This window comes from Bos taurus, chromosome 4 (genome assembly GCF_002263795.3).
Source record: "Bos taurus isolate L1 Dominette 01449 registration number 42190680 breed Hereford chromosome 4, ARS-UCD2.0, whole genome shotgun sequence".
NCBI lineage: Eukaryota > Metazoa > Chordata > Mammalia > Artiodactyla > Bovidae > Bos > Bos taurus.
Genome location: NC_037331.1, coordinates 60,092,193 through 60,113,351, shown reverse-complemented (window position 1 = coordinate 60,113,351; position 21,159 = coordinate 60,092,193). Strand labels below are relative to the sequence as shown.

Genomic DNA, 21,159 nt, shown 5'->3' with positions numbered 1-21,159 from the left:
ACTTTTCACTTTCATGCATTGGAGAAGGAAATGGCAACCCACTCCAGTATTCTTGCCTGGATAATCCCAGGGACGGGGGAGCCTGGTGTGCTGCCATCTATGGGGTTGCACAGAGTCGGACACGACTGAAGCGACTTAGCAGCAGCAGCAGCAGCAGTTTCAAGGCAGCCTCTTGAAATAAACGACTCAAGTCACAGTAGGTTATAGTATTCACACCCGCCCCGACTGTCCTGAGTGGTGCCATGACTTGCAGACATTTGTTGACGTCTCACATACCTGTGAGCTCTTGAAGGATGGGCCATCTCTTCCCAACTTAGCATGTACAGGACACGTGGTGAGCACAGAACTGAGCCTAGGACCACCTTAGCTTCTCCTCTCCATGGCTCACCCAGCCTGAAAGCTCTCCAGGGCCTTACAGTATGTTGATTCTCTTTGTCTCCTATACCTATGGTCTATGAAATCATCACGGACACTGAGCCATTGTTCCTAAGGGCAGTACAGGTTTAGGTTCCTTTGAGCCCCTGGTCACAAATTTTTGTCAATTGATCAATATATAACCTTGTTTTGCGTGCATTTCTGTTTAAAAACTCACTATGTAGCATATTGTTGATTCATTAACACAACTCACAGCAACAGCAGTGTCACTCATGCCTGAAGTCAGTTTATCTAATACACAGGTTTTCTCCATAAGGCACGTACATCACCTCCTCTACACTTAGGAAGACTAGACAGCACTTTAGCACAAAGTTTGGGGGCCATTTTTAATGGCAAAATCACCAAGAGAAAGCACAACATTTCGAAAATGTGTCCTTGGCTGGACTGCAAAAGGGATACTCGTTTAAGAGTTGAAATAAGACAGCAGATCCCTTGCTGATCTCGTGAGACTGCCCAGTAACTCAATTTTTTGGCCACTATGTGCTTGTCTGCAAATGACTGTGAAAGCCCACGATGACTGATTTCAAATAAATTGTAGGGAATGGGTGAATATTCAGGTATGGAAGCCATGAAGATTGACTGTCTATTTTAACCCCTCTGAATTTAAAATTCTCTATAATTGGTCTCTTGCTTGTAATGCCAACTCTACTTCTCTGCCCCCAGGACAACATGAACACTGGTCATGACAAATTTCTTGCAGTTTCCCAAGCACACATTATTCCCTCATCTTTGTTATTTTGAACCATGCATTTTCTCATTATCTTCCTAGGAGCAACTTACAACGCTCACATTCCCCCATCATTGTCTCTCACAGTGTCATGGGACACTGGGCAACATTCCAATAATAATATTAATAGTAGCTGTAACACTGTCCAAATTGCTATGTCCGGGTATCATTCTGTACGATTTGTAAGAGTTTACTCATTTAATCCACACAACAAACCTATAGACAGAAACAACTAACATGCCCCATTTAAAGATAAGAAAATTGAGACATGACAATGTCAAGTACCTTGCCGGAATCACTCAGCCTGTGAGTGGCAGACTCAAAGACAGCCCTGGACAAGCGTAATCCCAATGTCACACTCTCCTAGTAGCTGTTGATTTCAGCAGCACTTAGACTAAGACGCTGTCTTCTGTGGTATGGGAACAGAGATGGAGATGGAGATGGAGGAAGAGATATATAAATATGCATCTCATTTCATATCCTGCCATCTGTATTTGAGAAAAAATATATTAAAATGACACCAAGCACTGCATATATAATTATGGATAATTATACTTGTGCATAAGTATCTTCTATCACCCAAGAAGGTAAAAAAATCCTTTAAAAATTTGAATATAAATCTGTATTCATCATTTGTTTTTTCATTTTCTTATATTTTCTGATGCTTTGGAATCTTGGGTCCTTGCTGACATTGGAGGGGCTCCCCTTTGAAGAGTGACCTACTTTCTAGAGATAAGAAGGCTGCCTTCCTTCCCCAACAACCTCCTTTCTCAGGTGTTTACACTCGGGGCCACCATCCACCTGCCCTAATGAACACAGGGCCAAGTACCGGACAACGCAGGGTAGTATGCAGGCTTCAGAACTCAGGGAGATTATTCAAACCAGCCGGTTCTGAGTCTGCTTACCCACTGTGCCTTAGCTTTCCCGTGGAAACCACAACAAAGGCTATTGCCTTAGTTTTCCCCTTGCTCCCTCTGTCTCCTGACCGACCCTAGTGCCCCCTTAAGTTCCTGTGAGGTCACATGCTCCCTCCTCTTGGGATCTATGAATAACAACCTGCCTGTTCAACAACAACCATCTCCAGGGGCAGGGCTGGCCTTATTATACCTGAATACAATAAAACCTACATTTTAAAAGAGTCTTAATTCTGAAATAATATTTTTCCCACTACCTTGTTTCACCATCACGTTAGCCATTTTTTTTTATCTGCTAAGACCATCTGACAATGTTAAGGTAAATGCTTATCAAAACACTTCATATTAAAAGCACATTATGCTGTTCAGAAAGAGTTTCTTTTTAAAAAATGAGCTTATTTTATCCCCAGTCAAGCTCAAGAAGAAGAAAAAGACAACTAAGGAAAAAACCCACTCTTTTCCATTTTCTGACATCTGCCTTAGTCTACGAGGGCTCAAAAAAAGAACTACAGATATCTCCTTTTAGACTGGACAAAGGTAAAATCCACAAATAGAGAAGCTATCAATTTGACATCAAGACAGTCACGTTCTGAAGGGTCTGTGGCTAGGAACTCAACTCAACTCTTCTCAGAGTATGCAAAGCATTCGTCACAGTTCCTGGTCATTATAGTCAGGTATTTCCTGTGTTTTCAAAATAAAATCATTCTAAAAATGTGAATCTGCCTTCTGTCAGGTTGAGAAGCACACGTGCTCCTCCTTAGAAGTTCCAATAAGATTAGTATTAACCCAGACATCCTTGACTCCCTCTTCTTACCAGGGAATCTATAAGCATGTCCATTTTGCAACTCAGAAACCATTCACTAAAAGATCTTGGAAGAATAAGCAGCTTTGTGTTAAGAGCAAGTGCTTTTCTGTGTTATGACTAACCATATAAGCCATTTAGCCACTTTACATTGGGACTTTAGAATGATTTCACCAGAAAAATCTGCTCTGTTGGGATGCTGCACTGAGAAGAAATGTGAGGCCCATCTGCCTTCTCAAAAGTGTCGTGCTTTATTATCCGGTAACAAACTGTTCTTCTTGCCTTGTTGGAGCAACGGCCCCTCCACTTCGGAAAACTGAAAAAGCTGCCTATGATTTCCTTGATATGTGCTCTCCGAAAAGTAAGGGAGGGAAGTGCCGTTTGCTGGGTGCCTCCACCATGCAGGTGCAAGGCCAGTTGCTAAAAGATGGTCTTGAGCAGGGCCCTCCAGCAGCTGCGAACTAGAAGAGTATCTGCCCAGTTTCATCCTGAAGAAACTGACACCCAAATAGGTTAAGTAACTGCCCCGTGCTTGCATGATAAGTCACTTCAGTTGTGTCCAACTCTTTGCGACCCTATGGACTGTAGCCCATCAGGCTCCTCTATCCATGGGATTTTTCCCAGCAAGAATACTGGAGTGGGTTGCCATGCCCTTCTCCAGGGAATGTTCCCAACCCAGGGATCGAAACCGCGCCTCCTGTGTCTCCTGCTTTACAGGTGGATTCTTTACCACTGAGCCACCAGGGAAGCCCAAGTAACTGCCCCACTGGCCAGTTATTAATAAATGGCTCGTTAGCAGTAAGTGGCTTTTTAAGTGGGAAGGATGGAATTAAAATCTAGACTCACTCAACTCCAAAAATTTGTCACTTAACATTTCCTGGGCATGCCTACTCAGGAGATGTAAAAAAGAGGAATAACAATCTTATATGACTTGAACTTTTCTTCAAAGAGATCCAAAAGGTTACCCAAATCTCAGATTGTGGAGGAGGTCGGTAAGGAGTTTACAGACAAGATTACTCCTCCTTTGGAAGCACAGAGAGAATCCTTTACCAGGACAGTTTCCAGCATCCAGAGCTTTCCGGGCCAGACACTTGAGGTCCTCAACCAGCTTTCTGCGTTTTGCACAATGGCCTCTAGGTGGCACCACCAGCCTGTCTTTCCATTAGTGAGGCCTGTGTATTTCTGCTGACAGGTAGTCAAAAGAGAAAATTTCTGCTTGTGAAAGTGGTTGCATCATTTCTAGCATTAGAAATCATGACTGGTCTTTTCAGTTTCTCCATTACCTGATGCAAGATTGTGGCCTGGAAGAAGTTTCAAAGGAAGGACTAAAATTGAAAGCTAAAAGAAAAGTACCAGGGAAATATGAAGGAAATCAACACTCCATTTTGGTTATTCTCTGTTCAAGATTTTTGCGTTTTTTTAAATGACTTTTCAAATCCTTGGAGTGGAGGCCACATAAGTGCTGAAGGCCTTAAAACCACATAAAATTAACTTTTACTTTAAAAATGCAACATTCTTCATAAAGTACTCACAAAGCAAAAAACACTCAGCAGACGTTGAAAGCTAAGACAGAGACAGACCCCAGAAGCCAACTGTGGAAGGAATTATCAATCGTGTTATGACAGATGGAGTTTCATCGAGAAAAATCACTCAGAGTTTGGCTTGTGGGATACCCTGGAGATTTCACACAGGACTAAAGTATGGAAATAAAAAAGGAGGTGTCTCATACCTCCCACCCTCATTAAGTCTAATCCTCCCTAGAGACCTGCAGTAACACAAAAAGCTGGGATAATCCAGGTCCTACCGAGTGGTCTTTCCTCAACTTCCCTCTCTCCTCCATCCCTCAGACACATGCCCAGGACAACAGATAACACTGTGTGTTCTGGGACCCAACTGCCCCCGACAAAACCCACTAGGACCTGGGTCAGAGACACACTGTGTCCAGGGATCAGTGTGTGTAAAGAGTTCACTTTGCATTTTCCACATTGTTCAAATGCACTAGAAATCCAGGTAGTTAAAAGGAGGAAATCCAGGTAGTCAAAAGGAGGAACATGAATGGCAGTAACTCAAGTGTATGCTATCCACAGGCTGTCCTCCAGGACAGAATATCAGGATTGAGGGGAAGCAGTTCGAAGTGTACACACCTTGGTCTGTGCCCTGGCCATTCTGATATGACCTAAGGGTAAGAGATTGGATGATTTTGCACAACTTCCCAGGTGATTTGCATATAACTCCTGGCTCAACATGGGGCTTCCCTGGTGGTTCAAAAGGTAAAGAATCTGCCTGCAATGCAGGACACCTGGGTTCAATTCCTGGGTCGAGAAGATCCCCTGGAGAAGGAAATGCAACTCACTCAAGTATTCTTGCCTGGAGAATTCCATGGACACAGGAGCTTGGCAGGTTCCAGTCCATGGGGTCCCAAAGAGTCAGACACGACTGGGCGACTAACTTTCACTTTCACTTTCCTCACTGAACACATTAAAGTAAAACCTGGAGGGAACTGTCGGGGAGGTAGAGTGTGAGCTTTCGACGGCTAACTCCCTAGCAAATGGAGTCTGCCAACACACGGGTGAGGGCAGGGCCGGGGCCACCTCGGAGCCTTGAGCATCGACACACACCAAGCACAGGGACGCTCACCTCTCCATTAGTCTTGGAGCTTTTTGCTAAAATTTAGACAAACAGATTCAGCTAAAAGATCAAATGGAATGTCAAAGTCAAAACTTGGGATATGACAACATAAAAATGAAGCTCTGTAAAGCAAGCTGCAAAGTTGAATACAATGCTTCAGAAGTGTTCTTCTTAGAAAAAACATGTTAAGACTACCAGTAAATAAGAAATAACATCAAATTATTTTTTTTCTAGTTTTACAAATATTATTGGAGAGGTTTATAAAAAAGTTACTCTGATGCACCAATGGTTAAAGTGGAAATTACCCAGTGTTTATGGAAAGCAATTTGATGATATCAAAAGCTTTAAAAATATATATCATAGAAATGCCAGTTCCATGGATTTATCCTAATGACATGATCAAGGATGTACATCAATACTGAGAGGCACAGATGTTAATTGCAGACTTATCTGTAATTTTAAAACACTGAAATACTCAGTAAAAGAGCTTGGCTAAATAAACTGTAGTACACTCATATAATAACAACTCTTTAGTAATGAAAACAATGCATATAACTGACATGGAAACATTTTCAAAGAAGTCCCACAAAAGATAAGGTTTTCCAAATAACAATAAAGCATAAATACCAATGTGTACAAATGAATATTAATATTAGTGTGTGTGTATGTATATTCAAGGAAAGAGTATTTGCAGTTATAAAATAATGCCTGATCATTTCTAATTACTGAAGACAAAAGTCTGATTTATGTTGGTTATGAAGGAGGTAGAAAGAAACCCAAATTTACACCTGCAGAATTTGAGGTTAATAAGCCAAAGGTCATATAGAAATGTGATAATGATGAAAGCAAAACTGGACCGGAAGCAGAAACAAAAACAACAGATTATATTCAGGACAAGGCTGTGTTCTGATGTGCAAACCAAGTAAAAAGAAAATCTAGGTGGTGACTAATTAGCATCCACAGCAAGACAAAACTTTCAGGACAATATAAACTGCAGGTCACACCATGATCAAATTTCAGGAGACTCTCAATCTGATTTTGATATGGAATCGACATATGTGAATAACCCAGTCACCAGCCCCAAATAAGATTTCTCCCACAGTTGCCATCACCCATTTAATTTAAATAGAATTTTCAGCCTCCTGTGAAGAAGATCTAACGAAGTCTAGATGCTTTCCGGGCTAACTACTCTTGGTTACACTTAATCAGAACTGAATAAACAAACTCAGTATTAGTCACACTTGTACAAGTTATTCCATTCCGCTGCAGCCAGAAGAGATTTTCATGTGATCCTGTTTAAACCAGCTAAACATCTGGAAAATGTGGAAACTATTCTGTAAGGCACAGGAGGACCACACGCTCAGAGGAGACATCGCTTATGTGGCTGAGGTCAGGCCCCCGGGTGCTGGAAGGAGAGAGCTTACTGGAGATGGCTTACTTACTATGAAGCCAAGTTTTTTATAATCCCGGGTGTACATGGACTTGCGCTTCTCCATGCTGCCACTGCTGTTATTTGGTTCAGACTCTGCATCAAAAGCAATTCTTCGAAGTTCAAATATGATGTCCCGCTGAGCCTGAAGGGGTTAGGAAGGAAAAAACGGGAGGGAGAGAGAGCTGCCTTCATTCTGTGATGTTTCATCCACTCCCTCATTCCCCAGGGTCTAAATGAATCACTGGGTACAGGCAAAAGGGAAACAGATAAAGGGCAACCAGTGTTCTAAGTTACAGCTCTGTGAACTTTTTTCCCCCTCCTGCCACTCTCCCTGCTGGTCAGCCTTGGCTTTATTCCACAATTATCCTCATGGCCAAGCCCCTTGGACCTCTGGTATCAACTGCCCTGTGACATTCTCAATGAGGGCCCCAAATATGATGGAAGGCTTCTGATTGGAAAAAGCCAAGTTAGAGGATCTTGAAGTCCTGTACTGTCAGAAATAAAGTGAGAGGTACATAAGGTTTAAGAACAATAGGTAAGTGACAAGGGACCCCTAACTCCACTGAGAAGTGACTTCATAGAGACAAATCTGAAAAATGGTTAAAACGGTAAAGGTTCTGTGGTGCATGTTTAACCACAATAAGAAAAAGGCATGTATCTTTTACATAAAAAGGAGGAGGTTTCCAAGAAGGGAGGGCTGTTCCACCTCTGGACGCACTGCCTTTCGAACTAGAAGTCATAAGGCAGTCTCATCTTTCTGTGATGATTGCACTTGGCCTTGCCAGAAGTGTGGGGCACATTAGACGGCCGCTGGAAGCCTCTGGATCATTCTTAATCGCGTGGCCTCACGCCACGAACGAAGTGCTGCGGCGGTTACACACTTCGCATGTGCATCCACATCTGCCAGAGATCAGACCCTCACGTGCCAATAACGAGTGTTTTCCTTTCCAAAGCTGCAGCGCTGTTTAAGCTGCAAATATGCTACAGCAGCGCTCCCAGCTGTTTCCTCTCACTCTGTCTTCACACAGTAAAGTTCCCCCAGAGCCTTTTGGATCAAGACTTAACCTCTCAGGCACAACAGCCAGAGACCTAGAGAGATCTGTAGCAGAGAGCCAACCGACAGAAATGGAAGCCCAGAAATCACATGTAACCTGGGACCTCCACCCACGGCTCTGACCACTGGAGAATGGAAATACTCTCTCAGCCTGTAGAAGCCATATCACATAGAGCTACCAAGTGGCTCTGTGTCCTGGGGACTTGAATCCAAAGCTATCACCAATGAAGGCACTAGCCAAGAGTCAGTGTTTGTAGTCATGCGACGTCAGGCTTTCTTATCCAATAAGGAAAGAGTATGCATGTGTTCGATACATAACAAAATATTTCATTTATTTTATTCTATGATCCTATGCATGTTTAGTCACGTAGTTATGTCCAACTATTTGCGACCGTTTGGACTGTAGCCTGCCTGGCTCCTCTGTCCATGGAATTTTCCAGGCAAGAATACTGGAGTGGGTTGCCATTTCCTACTCCAGGAGATCTTCCTGACCCAGGGATTGAACCCCTGTCTCCTGTGTCTCCTGGATTGCAAGAGGAGTTTTTATCCACTGACCTGTCAGAGAAGCCCTCTCTGATTCTAGATTCACCAAAATTTTAAATCCATTTCCCTAAGTTCTGAGATGATAATAATATTACCATCATCAAAAGCCTCCTGGTTTCTAAGAAGCTCAAGAAAAGACTTTTAAGGATGTTCTTTCCCTCATATGCTTTGACTGTTGTCTAATGAGCACTCACCTGGTCCTGTGGGTCCATCTTGGTCATCATCCTATCTTCCAAAAGGTTAAAGGTCAGCACCTGCAGCACATACAGCTGGTGTGCCATTTCATTGTTGATGGCCCGCTGAGCTCGGATGACATGCTAGGGAGATGGTTCATGAGTGAAACATTTTTAAACAAAGGAATAAAGTAACAGCAAATAACCTAATTTACCCACCCCACCCCCATCATGATGCCAAGTAGAACCTCAGAAGACCTCATTTGGAAGCACGGGGCATGGAGGTGGGTGGAACCACTTTCAGGAGAAAGATGAGTGCACAGGTGACCCTGGTATAAATTTTCCTTTACATTTCAGGACCCAATAAGCTTCCTGATCTTTAGGCCAGAACTGGGGAAAGACCTACTGTGTTCAGGTAAGAGTGGAGGTGCAGCAGGAAATGGAAATGCGGTGGCTATTACAGCCATATAAGAGAAGGTATGCCTAAAATGAGAGCGTCTTGAGGAGAGCTGTGGATTTCTACAACAGAAGCACTCCTTGCCTGCTTGCCTTGCCAGAAAAATAAATGGTATACATGTACTGTAAGCAGTTCTGCCATCCTCTTACCCTACAGCTGTCTCTGAGAAGTGATCCCACATCTAAACAGGGAAAGCTTTAGAAGCATCACACAAAGGCAAAGTAGCTATCAGATCTGTCATTAATTCACTGTGGACATTATACAGTGACCACTACCCCAACAAGGCAGTGAGTGAATTTTTTTTTTTTTTGGAAAATGACCCTTCCCCTTAGAAACAGAACTAAAATGGAATAAATATAAAGAGTGGCAGCAGACTATAATACGTGGGCCTTTGTCCCCTCAAGGGCTGGGTTTGAAATGGAATTCAAGACTTGGACCTAATATGCATCTGCTTTGGCAGAAACCACAGTTGTGCCTTAAACATGCCAGTCAACCAGAGATTTTCCTGGTGGTTCAGTGGCTAAGACTCTGTGCTCCCAGTGCAGGAGGCCCAGGTTCGATCCCTAGTCAGGGAATTAGATCCTGCATGCTTCACCTAAGACCTAGTACAGGCAAATAAATAAATAAATACTTTGTAAAATGCCAACCAACCAGTCAAAGAGGTGAAACACCCACTCGAATGAGTTATTTTGAATTGCTAGGCCCAACCATGTCTTGCTGTCTCAAGGAATTTTCTCTGGGTGCCCTGAACCTGGACTCCACAGCCTGGCTCTGAGCACCATGATGAAACAGCCAATTAAAGGAGAGGTGGGGTGAAGAACAAGACATAGAAGGAAGTCGCTGAACCAAAATTAGGTGCGTTGGAGGGTGGGAAGCCAAGCAATGGGATGGGGAGAAATCAAGCCTCATATCTTCCAATCTTCCCAAGAGAATGTTAATTCTTGGTATATGTTTAATGTCCAAAGTGTATGGGCACTAAAGCATGTGGCTATTTATTTTATTAGCAACTCAACAGTATCTACACTCCACGTTCTTGCCAGAGAATACCAACCAATCTTAAACTTCCAGTCATCAAGGTCTCATTTAAAACAGTCACGCTGAAGTAAACTGATCTTTGAGACATGGTAGCTACAGTCAATTCACCCACTCCATCTCTGGGCATTCTAACTTCAACTGCCACACCAAGGCGATATCAACAACAGGCTAAGACTTTAATTCCAGGTTTCTGCTCTTTCATCACCCTCCACCCCCTACACAAATACCTTCATTTCTCTATGATTAATATTGTTGCTTCCACTTTTATTGAGAGTGAGTATAAAAAATAACCGTATTTTGAATCCCTCTACAATTTCTACAAAACCATTCTTGGACAAAGAATATATTAGAATGTTCTGACAATACCCGTTTCAGATTCCAGTTCCAGGGGGTGGGAATATGTCATCCTCCAAAGACCTGGGGTACCCCTTTTATCAAGTAATGAAAAGTACACTCATATGGTTTCTCTTTATCCTTAATAGCCAGGAAGTTTAACATCATACTTGATGACAAATTGTAGTCATTATTATTGGCTTTGGATTCTAGAATATTTATTTTATTTGCCCTCATAAGGTTTTTAATTTTTAATGGCCTCATGGTATTGGAATGTGTGTGTATGTGTATGTGTGTATGTAACTGTATGCTTGCAGAACTCCTTTTTGGAATTACACACGCATAAATCTTTATTCTTTTCTTTTTTTGGTAAGCAGAAGAATCAATCACACATGTTTCTTTCAGCCTTTAGTTAAAAGTCAAGTAGCAGATAAGGCCTCAGGAAATCTCGCTATCTGATTTACTTCTAAACATTCACAACATAACATGTAGAGCCTCTTCTTGACTGAGGTTTCAGGTATTTTTTGCATTACAGTGAATGAGTGGGTTTCATGCCTGACCTTCCTGCCTTTCTGTAGCAAAGTGGCCCAGGAAAATGATGGTCAAAATTTCAGGACTTCTCTCAGAGTCTGATATGTTTCTCTCTAGTTTCCTCCTTAAAAACGGTATTAGCTCATATTGGTGGGTTTGTTAAAGTCAGGGAGTCCCTAACTTCCTTAAATACAAAGCTAAAGCTCTGGTGAGTTATAATAAACCTGCCACAAGGCGTTTCTCTCTTCCAGGGACCCCCGCCCTCCAATCACAAGGCCATCTCTGGGGGGAAGCTTTATTTATTCCATTTCCAAAAGTACACTTTTACTTCCTTTCTACTTCCCACTGCTTGGCCACAGAAGCAAGTCACAGAACAAACCACAAAACCAAGCCAAAAGAGGAGATCAATAAATCTTACCAGACCCTTCCTCCCCAGCAAGGTGCTCACAACACACAGGTACTCACCGTTAAGATGATGGAACGCAATTGCTTCTGAGCCAAAATATTTGCCATCTCCTGTGGAAGAAAACACGCAGATAGAAAAGCATCAGTTTGAAAGAAACATTTCCACGTGGCCCCAAATGACTTTATGCTGGGGTGTGCTTCAAAACTGGATATCAGCAGTATTTCTTACCAAAGAAAGGGCTCAAATGGACAGTACTACTCAACTGACTTTGTGAATGTTGTTTAGATAATACAGCAATGTCCAAAAACAAAGGAAAGAAATATGGCACCTGTGACTTCTTTCTTTTTTTCTTTTTTTTTGAATTTCTTCCTTCCAGGGAAAGGTGAGTACTAAATCAAAATCAAACACTCCAAATGAGAGCAGTGGCTCTCCACTGAAATGGCTCATCAGCTTTTATTAGAATATATATGTGCAGAGAGTTGTTACTACAAGGCAACTTATGCCTGCGCCTAGGAGATTTCAATACTAGACAGCCATCACTTTAAAGATCTAAGACTTCTAAAAGCCATTTCATCTGAATCTGTGCAAAACCAAACACTGAGTAGTATATACCCCAAGGCTTAATAGTCTATCCAAATGAATTGAGTGAAGTTTTAGCAAAGGACAGACATCTGGGCAGATGCTATGCTCTAGGTCCACACCCAGTCTCCCTGGGCCTCAGTTCGGCAGATTGTGCACTGGCCTACCTGAGTGACATAGAGGTTTTGCAGGTGATTTTATTAAATGACATGATTTACAGATGCTCTTTCTAGACATTGTCAAATAGATACTAAGGGAAAATTAAACAGTTGGACGCAATCGGGGTACAAACATCCAAAAGGAAAAATACTGCTCATATTCAGGAAGTCACTGGAATGTTTATTGGCAAAGGGGGTAATTTGAGGGTCACCACTCTTACTGAGTAGAGAAGAAACTAAGTTGTAATTTAAAAACACAACCATGAATTTGATCAAGGTCAAAACAAACTTGTAGAAAGCAAGGGGAACTCAGAACACGGGGAGGAAGTACGAGGGGGTGCACAGGCAGGGCTGGACAGGAGCAGAATGAGGGCGCAGGGCCTGCTGAGTGCTGACGAAGGGAACGTGGGGACTTACAGTCAGAGGACACTCAAGGATGTCAACACTGCTGTCTACACCAACCTAACGGCCATCGCCACCACAGAAAGGAAAGCAGGTAGGAGAGAGAGGGATGGAAATTAGGAGCACTCTGTTAGACATCACAGCTTAATGTTAACGTCCCTGCTCATCCACAGCATTAAAGAGACACGTGTACAAATACTCTACGGTGATCTAAAAAGCCTAGAGACGGCATCAGTCAAAATCCAATGCTGAATCCTCTTCCAACCTCTTGAAAACAAGAAGGCAAGGACAAGGACACCTTCAGAAATAAGTTAAATGGTGATCCAGAAGGAACTGCCCTTCGACGGGGTGAAGAAAGCATGCCTTCTTCATGATCAAAACAGAAAAAGTCCATCTTTTGTTTTTTTCCTTGGACCAGATGAATAACAAAGGCTCAACATTCCTTTCATTCCTTTTCTTTTATAAAAATAAAAGTATTGCGTTATTGGCACACACACACAAATCCTCTGTGCCTATGTTAGCCTGACATAGATGTGCTTAGTCAATTAGTCGTGTTTGGCTCTTTGTGATCCCATGGACTATAGCCCTCCAGGCTCCTCTGTCCATGGGATTCTCCAGGCAAGAATACTGGAGTGGGTTGCCGTTTCCTCCTCCAGGGGATCTTCCCAATCCAGAGATCAAACCCATGTCTCCTGTGTCTAGTGCATTGCAGGGGCATTCTTTACTGCTGAGCCATCGGGAAGTCCATATTAGTCTATCAACTTACAAAGTTTTAAAATAAGTTAGAAGGAATGATATACTTCCAACATCTACTAGAGCAGTTATTATAATGATCTGTTTATGATATTTATCTTCTGCAGAAGAGTATGGTCCTCTCAAGGGCACACAGACTGTCCTTTTCATTTTTGTATTCCCAGCCCACAGCACAATGACTGACACAGAGTAGGCAATGAATGTTTGATAAAACAGTCCGATACCCTCTTAAAGGAACTGGAGCGTGATCAGAGAGAAAACGGAAAAATCCTGGTCCATATCATGGATTTTTTTTTTGTCCAATATTAAAGAATGATTTGAGAGAACTTGAGAATCTATGGAGAATATTTTATATCATTCAGTTCAGTTCAGTTCAGTCACTCAGTCATGTCCTACTCTTTGCGACCCCATGAATCGCAGCGCGCCAGGCCTCCCTGTCCCTCACCAACTCCCGGATATAAAAGTGTATGATTGTGGTTTAGTCACTAAGTTGTGTCTGGCTCTTGCGACCCCATGGACTGTAGCCTGCCAGGCTCCTCTGTTCATGGAATTGTCCAGGCAAGAATACTGGAGTGGGTTGCCACTTCCTTCTCCAGGATAAAAATATATAGATAAATATAAATATGGATATGGATACAGGCATACCTCAGAGATATTGCAAGTTCAGTTACAGACTGCTACAATACAGCAAATACCTTGATTAATATATGTTTACACTAGACTGTAGTCTATTATGTATGCAATACATTATGTCTAAGAAAACAAAGTACATAAAACATTTTTTTACCCTCCTAAAGGAACCAGTGCTTGATCAGAGAGAAAATGGAAAAATCCTCATCCACATCATGGATTTTTTGTTCAATATTAAGGAATGGTTTGAGTGAACCATTAAGAATACTTTATTGCTGGTGGTTGCAATGGTAAGAATCTGCCTGCAATGCGGGGGACCTAGGCTCGATCCCTGGGTAGGGAAGATCCCCTGGAAGAGGACAAGGCAACTCACTCCACTCTGCTTGCCTGGAGAATTCCCATGAACAGAAGAGTCTGGCGGGCTACAGTCCATGGGGTCTCAAAGAGTCGGACATGACCGAGTGACTAAGCACAGGACAGATTGCTAAAAAATCGTAACATCATCTAAGTCTTCATTGACTCATAATCTTTTTTGCTGATGGAGAGCTTGAAAATTTGCAAGAATTACCAAAGACACCATGTGAATAAATGCTGTTGGATAATGGTGCCAGTAAACTTGGTTGATGCAGGGTTGTCACAAACATTGAATTTATATATATATATATATATATATATATATTAGTATCTGTGAAGCACAATAAAGCAAAATGCAGTAAAACGAGGTCTGCCTGTATAGATATATTGACATGGAAAGATGTCCACAAAATCATGTTTAGTTTTAAAAGCATTTTTAAAAATAAACAGTGCATGCAGTATGATCACATCTAGTGAAAAATGATGTCTGAGGGGAAGTCTTTGCACAAAAAAAGTAGGAAGTAGGACCACGACAGTCCCACAGGGGTAAGTAGTGGCAGTGTTTCCCTCTCTGGGGACGCAATTATAGGTGTTTTTATTTCTATTTTTTTATTTTAACTTCTTTTGTTTTTTATGATATTATACATGTTTTAATGCCATTCTCCCAAATCATCCCCCCCCCCCTCCCTCTCCCACAGAGTCCAAAAGACTGTTCTATACATCTGTGTTTTTAAAACTTCTTCCTTTGGAATCTGTATTTTCTGATTTTTCTACCAAATCTTTAAGCTAAAGGGTTTGTTTGTTTAAAATAATGCTTATCAAAACATAAGTGTTTGTAGAGAAATTTGGAAGTGATCTGACAAACTTCTTCATCATGGAAATAATAAAATGAATAATGGCAACTAGTTGTAAAAAAAAGGATCCATTTGCCCCCTTAACAACAATCCCCTCTCCGATAAAACAGTACCCTTTCTCTTCATTTGGGCAGGAAAAGGGAGCTTCTCCAATATCCGAGAGGCAGGCATGACCCAACCCCTCACCTCCCAGGGCGGCTGACAGGGTACCATTACACAGGAGGCAGTTATACCCCTGCCCCAAGCTCAGTGCTCCCTCAGGCAGGTCAACTCCATGAATGCAAAACAAAAATGTCGCTCAGGTTTGCCTGCCAAGTAAAAATATTTGACTTTGGCAGTATCTTTCTTCAGTAAAAGTAGAAATAACATATTGGTATTCAAAATCCTTCCAAATTCATTAACATTTAAAAAAAAAAAACACCCAAATAATGGAGTCCTACCAATGTGTCTGACCCCGAGTTGGTAAGAGATGTTGAAATAAATAAAACTTTTTGACCGAAGTAGAATTTATCCAATGTCTAAAAGCTTTAAAAAAACAAAAAGGGACATTCCTGTAAATCCAATAAATAAGTGTTAAGGTTATATTTTAATCTAACTGGAGTAAGAAAATGGGCTTGATGTCTCTCAAGTATCAGGAAGTTGTTTACCAGACAAATACAAGGTCATTCTGCAGGAGATGCTTCCTTGACCAGCATTCAATGGGATGCTTTGCAGATAAGAGCAAGAGTAAGGCTGGAATTCTAACATGGACTCTTAATCAGCTCAGCAACCAGTCAAGTTCCTTACCTCTTTGACTCTCAATTTCCTCATTTATAAAATAGAAATAATAAGATTTTCTATAGATATGAGGATTAAATGAAATGACATAAAACATATTTGCAAGGCAGACTCTCAAATATTATCAGTGACAGGCTTTGGCAAGTTTTCTTATTTGCCAAAAATTTCAGAACTTTCAATCTTTCAAAACATAAATCAATCAATAACAAATATATAATATACAGTAAGATATTACCAATTAGCTTGAGCTTTTGCTTTATCAGACTCTACTGATATTCAAAAAATAATGACAAATAAGCTTTCCTTCATTATGAACTTGAAGTAATTTTTAGAGCCAACTCTCTCTTAACTCACTAGAAAGTATTTTATAAATTAAAAATCAAAATACTCCTTTTCTTGACAAATAGTCACTGATTCATCCTAAATTCAACATAGTCTATAAAGTCCAAGTTAATTTTCTATTGACAAGTATTGTCATTTTTATCTCAAAGACTAAAATCTGAATTTTCTCCTGGTTGATAAACAGTCTTTCTTAGTTGAATTGTTTACTTAAATGATTTAATGTTATTAGACTACCTTTTGTGATTTAGTATTAATATAGTAATATATGTACAAACTGTGCTATGTCGGTTTCATATAGCCTAATTTTTCAAAAATAAAAAAGATTTGATTAGCAGAATTCAAGCCTAATATTAACGGCATTTCTAGTATAATGGTACCCCATTATATTTTCATTGTTATCATTGCCCTGGAGTCAGCATAGATTGGCATCTAATTCCCTACTTCTTCACGGTCATTCAATTCCAGTTAATCAGATTAATAGTAATTTTAGTGTAACAGAAAGATGCAAGGGGTATGCATCTTACTCATGCAGAGGTCTGAGTGAAATTGTAGCACTTGGGGTGAGTGTGAGCTTTCCTTTCCTCTAATCTAGCCACAGAGGGAAAGACAGTTTCAAGAGTCTAGGTCAGTTTAGTCAAAGTCTTAGTTCTGGCCTGGCTCTTGACCCCACTCTACAAGCAGCTATCATTGGTCTGGCTAGGCATCCCTGGTCTGGCTAGCAGAAGAATCAAGCTTCTCTGTGATGCCCATGTCAGGCTTGTGAACATATGCAGGCAACTTACTGGCCTGATGGGAATTATCATGCTCCCAGTATTTAGCTATAAATATAAAAGGAGCAGCCCTGCCCATGATCCCACTTAAGATCTGCAAAGCTGCCCTGAAATATCCAGACTGGAAAATAGGCTTGGAGACGGCAGGCACCCCCTGGCTCCAGCCAATACCAAACCAAAAGCACAGGAAACTAGAAAGCCACTCTGCTTCTTGTGCAAATGTAACTCCTAGGAATGAGCAAACAAACCTAAATGGAAAACAAACCAGAAACCCTCATATTTAGCCACTGAGGTTTAAAATCCCTGGCAATGAAAAAAATAAAGTAAAAAAAAAAAGTAAAATTCTTCCAACAGTGTTCAGTAGCATGCTAACCTCCTAAATTCTTCTAAAACGATATATTAGTAACTGTCATAAGCTCCCCAGTATACTTTCTAAATGCTGAAAGATCTCATATTTCCATCTAGTTTCTAAAGGGAGTCAATTGTGACCTAGGTAACAAGTATGTTATGTTGCTGGAAAAAAAAAAAGAAAGGATTCTGAGATGTGAGCCAAATTCTAAGACATGCAAAAGCGCCACTTGTTCCACAGCCACTTTATAATAGTCCTTTCCCTCGCTGAAGAAGAACCAAAGATTGACAAAGGACAGTATTGAAGGGTACGTTCCAAGCAGGTACATTTAAGGGGTTCCCTCCTTCTGATGACACAGAGGACAGGAAATGAATGCTCACTTCTCCTGGGCACATCCACACACGGACAGCAGAAATACCACTAAGCAAAGAGCCTCTTACAGATGAAAGGTTCTCTCAACTGCGGCAGCAATTTACACATTCCCTTTCCCATCTTCCCACCCAGCAAAGTGTGACAGTTCTCAGAGTCTAGCTTTCCTCATCAGGAAAATGGGGACAATCCCTCCCTGGCCCCAGTGAGTATCCAGTGAAATGACAGAAGGCCACAGGGGCTTCTAACTCTGCATCCACCACAAAAGCAGTTTCCTCTTTCTTTCAGCTCTTTGTTTGGGGCTTCTATACTGGGTTTCACATGATGAAAGGGCTTTACCTCTGAAACACTTCATCTCCAACTAGCTCCCACTGGATCTGTGAATGATCCCAGTCTGGCCAGGCAAACTGCCGAGAAGCAGAGAACCCCAGAGGAGTTGCTGGGATTGGAAGGGGAAGGCTTTCCCTGCACCAAAGCTTGTCAGCCCTGGGCACAGGCTTTAAGGCAGAAGAAATGCAACTTACCTGCCTCCTCTCATCAGGGGCCTTCAGGAAAAGTGCATTAATCACTGCAATGGTATAGGTCTGGATTTCTTGATCTGTCCTGTAAAGACACAGACCAACATCAAAGTCAGAAAAGACCACCCCTCAGTGAGACCATGATAAGGGTCATGATTATTGCCCCAAAAAAGGTGAGAGAGAAAGGCAGGACCCAGAGAACGCAGTCAGCACTGTGTATTTCAACCATGAAAAGCTGGAAACATGTGAGGAGACAATTACTATTGCTAGCCGGACAAAACACACTCACCCAGAGATATAGGTGGCCAGCTGGCTCTCTTCCTCTCTCCTCTATTAGAGTTAAAAATATGGACCAGTGTGCGTGTGTTTGTGTGTGTGTAATTTTCATCTGATGCATGAAGTACATCTGGGAACAGTCCTGGGTGTCCCCACATTCCTGGGCTTATTATAGAGGAAACTGCTTTGTCTCCATGGCAATATTACATATTCTAAAAATCTATTTTCAACTAGAAACTTTTAAAGAACAAGAAGGATAGGTTTTTATGTTTACAAATTTGCTTTTCACAGGAATGAAATCAGAAATTCTAAATGAAGCCAAGATCTACAGTTAGGTGCATGGTAAATAGTAAATATTAAGCACAGCACAGCATAAATAGTAAATAAGAAGGACCCAAGGCATAAACAAAGAGCAGAGGCCAGCGAGCTACATTTAGAGATAATTGAGGAAGAGGCAGAGCTTATCACACACAGCCTCAGGAAGGATGAAATTCTAAGCCCAGTGCCCCACTGGCTGGCTGTGTGGCCTTGGACAAGTTCACAGGGTGTCCCTACACAGCTTCCTCATCTGGAACACTGGGTAAAAACACACTCATTTCAAGGAGCTGCTTTTAGGATAAAATGAGGTAATGCACATAAAACCTTTAGTACAGCGCTTGGCAAATAAGAAACTCTCCTCTTGGCAAAGTGCACTGTAAGTGCACAATGATGCCCTTGAGATTCAGAGGAAAGATGCAGACTTTTAAGTTGATACAGGTCGCATTCAGGGACACGTGAAATTGGTACCATTTCCAGCATGAGTTCACACAAAATCATCATTTTAGAGCATGGGCTAATTTTCCCTGAGGCCACAGTCTATAGCTTTTACACTCTAGTCAACCATCTCCTACCCCCAAACGAAGGAAACATCTAATGCATTTTGGTAGTTTAATATAAAGTTTAATTATAAACACATAGTCAACATTTTTGGTATACTGAGAACTACTGAATACTCCCTTGAATCCCCATTCTACACCCGCAACCCAAACAGGCCAATCAGGTTTCCTCTTGAAAATCTGCCAGTGTGACCTGAGAGAGCAGGGGCAGCACTTACTGGGAGCCAAGTCACATTACTGCCAGCCAATATGCCAGAGAAAAGGCCTGTTGTGAGAACTCCAAGGAAGCCATAGTTTCTGTCCTTCCCAAGGCTTAGCTACTCAAGTCATTCCTCGGTTCTATAAAACACGCCAGTATCCTTTCAATAAACTCCCTGTCCTAGTCAGGATGCTTCTTGCCACCTGCAATCCAAAATACTTTCATTGATCAAGTGGCATCCTACAAGGATTCCTTCTCAGGCTGGTATCATCAGAGGCAACCTTGCTAGTTATCTAAGAGTGGGGAGGAGAGATTCCCCCAAAACCCAAGGCTGCTAGGGCAGCTATCTCATAGCTCAAGCGTCTTAAAATTTTGTATTTTATAAAATACACTAGAAAAAGGTTATTGTAATCACCTGGAGACAAATAAAGAAGTCTGGCTTTAAAAACTCCTAATTAACTATGAAAATTCTCGTATCGCAGAAAATACTGTATGATTAAGGATAAAGACTCTATTGAGATTGTAAGAGAACAAATTGCTTTATTGTATCTTATTAAAAGAAAAGCTCTACACTATCTAGCAACATTTATCAGAACTGAGTCCCTACCAAGGCATTGCTGCTAAGCCATTTCAGTCGTGTCCGACCCTGTACGACCCCATAGACGGCAGCCCACCAGGCTCCCCGGTTCCTGGGATTCTCCAGGCAAGAACACTGGAGTGGGTTGCCATTTCCTTCTCCAATGCATGAAAGTGAAAAGTGAAAGTGAAGTCGCTCAGTCGTGTCCGACTCTTAGCGACCCCATGGACTTCGGCCCACCAGACTCCTCCATCCATGGGATTTTCCAGGCAAGAGTGCTGGAGTGGGGCGCCATTGCCTTCTCCGACCAAGGCACTAGGGACACACTAGTCTCAAGAAGAGGCAAGGGGCGCACCCAGGGCAAGTCACTGTGTCATGTCAGTGTGATGGGGGACAAACATGAGGCGTGGTTTGATTATATACCAGATCAAGATTCTTTTTCTGTATATATTTAATGAAACCAATACCAAACCATCATGGGAGCTGTCTGCCTGAAGAACATTCCCTCCCCCTGTGGCAGCGTTGATCTTGCTCACCCTTGGAGATGTGGAATGAGTTGGCCGATGGTGATCTCCTGTGCCACCTTCTGATAGAGGTCGTGGCTGTTGAGCACCATGGACTCCAGAATGGCCAAGGACCGTTGCAGGATGGAGACATCTATGGCCGACTTGTTGACAAAACTTGCTATCTGAAAACCCGAGAGAGACACAATTGATTACTCACGCTAAGCAGAGCAGAGAAGCAGAGAAGGGAGCAAATGAAGTCAATCGGTAGCTCATTTAAGAAACACCAGATATTCAGTGTGAAAAGTACCTGGAATTATAGCAGGATAGCCAGAAATGCACGGTGTCAACAATGATTGTTCACCACCTTATTACAAACCTCTATTTATGGCCTATTTCTCTAA

The 21,159-nt window shown here is 41.8% G+C and overlaps 1 protein-coding gene across 7 annotated transcripts in view; it reads right to left on the bottom strand.

Annotated features, from left to right (window-relative positions):
• Nucleotides 1-21,159, bottom strand: part of ELMO1 (engulfment and cell motility 1) — a 582,500-nt gene that overhangs the window by 337,160 nt on the left and 224,181 nt on the right. For all 7 annotated transcript variants that reach the window (XM_015469368.3, XM_015469370.3, XM_059885500.1 and 4 more), the window contains 5 exons: nucleotides 20,789-20,940; nucleotides 18,332-18,410; nucleotides 11,530-11,580; nucleotides 8,730-8,852; nucleotides 6,949-7,080 (listed from right to left, as the gene is read on the bottom strand). In XM_015469368.3, the coding sequence (XP_015324854.1) occupies nucleotides 6,949-7,080; nucleotides 8,730-8,852; nucleotides 11,530-11,580; nucleotides 18,332-18,410; nucleotides 20,789-20,940 (537 nt within the window). The remainder of the gene's footprint in view (nucleotides 1-6,948; nucleotides 7,081-8,729; nucleotides 8,853-11,529; nucleotides 11,581-18,331; nucleotides 18,411-20,788; nucleotides 20,941-21,159) is intronic.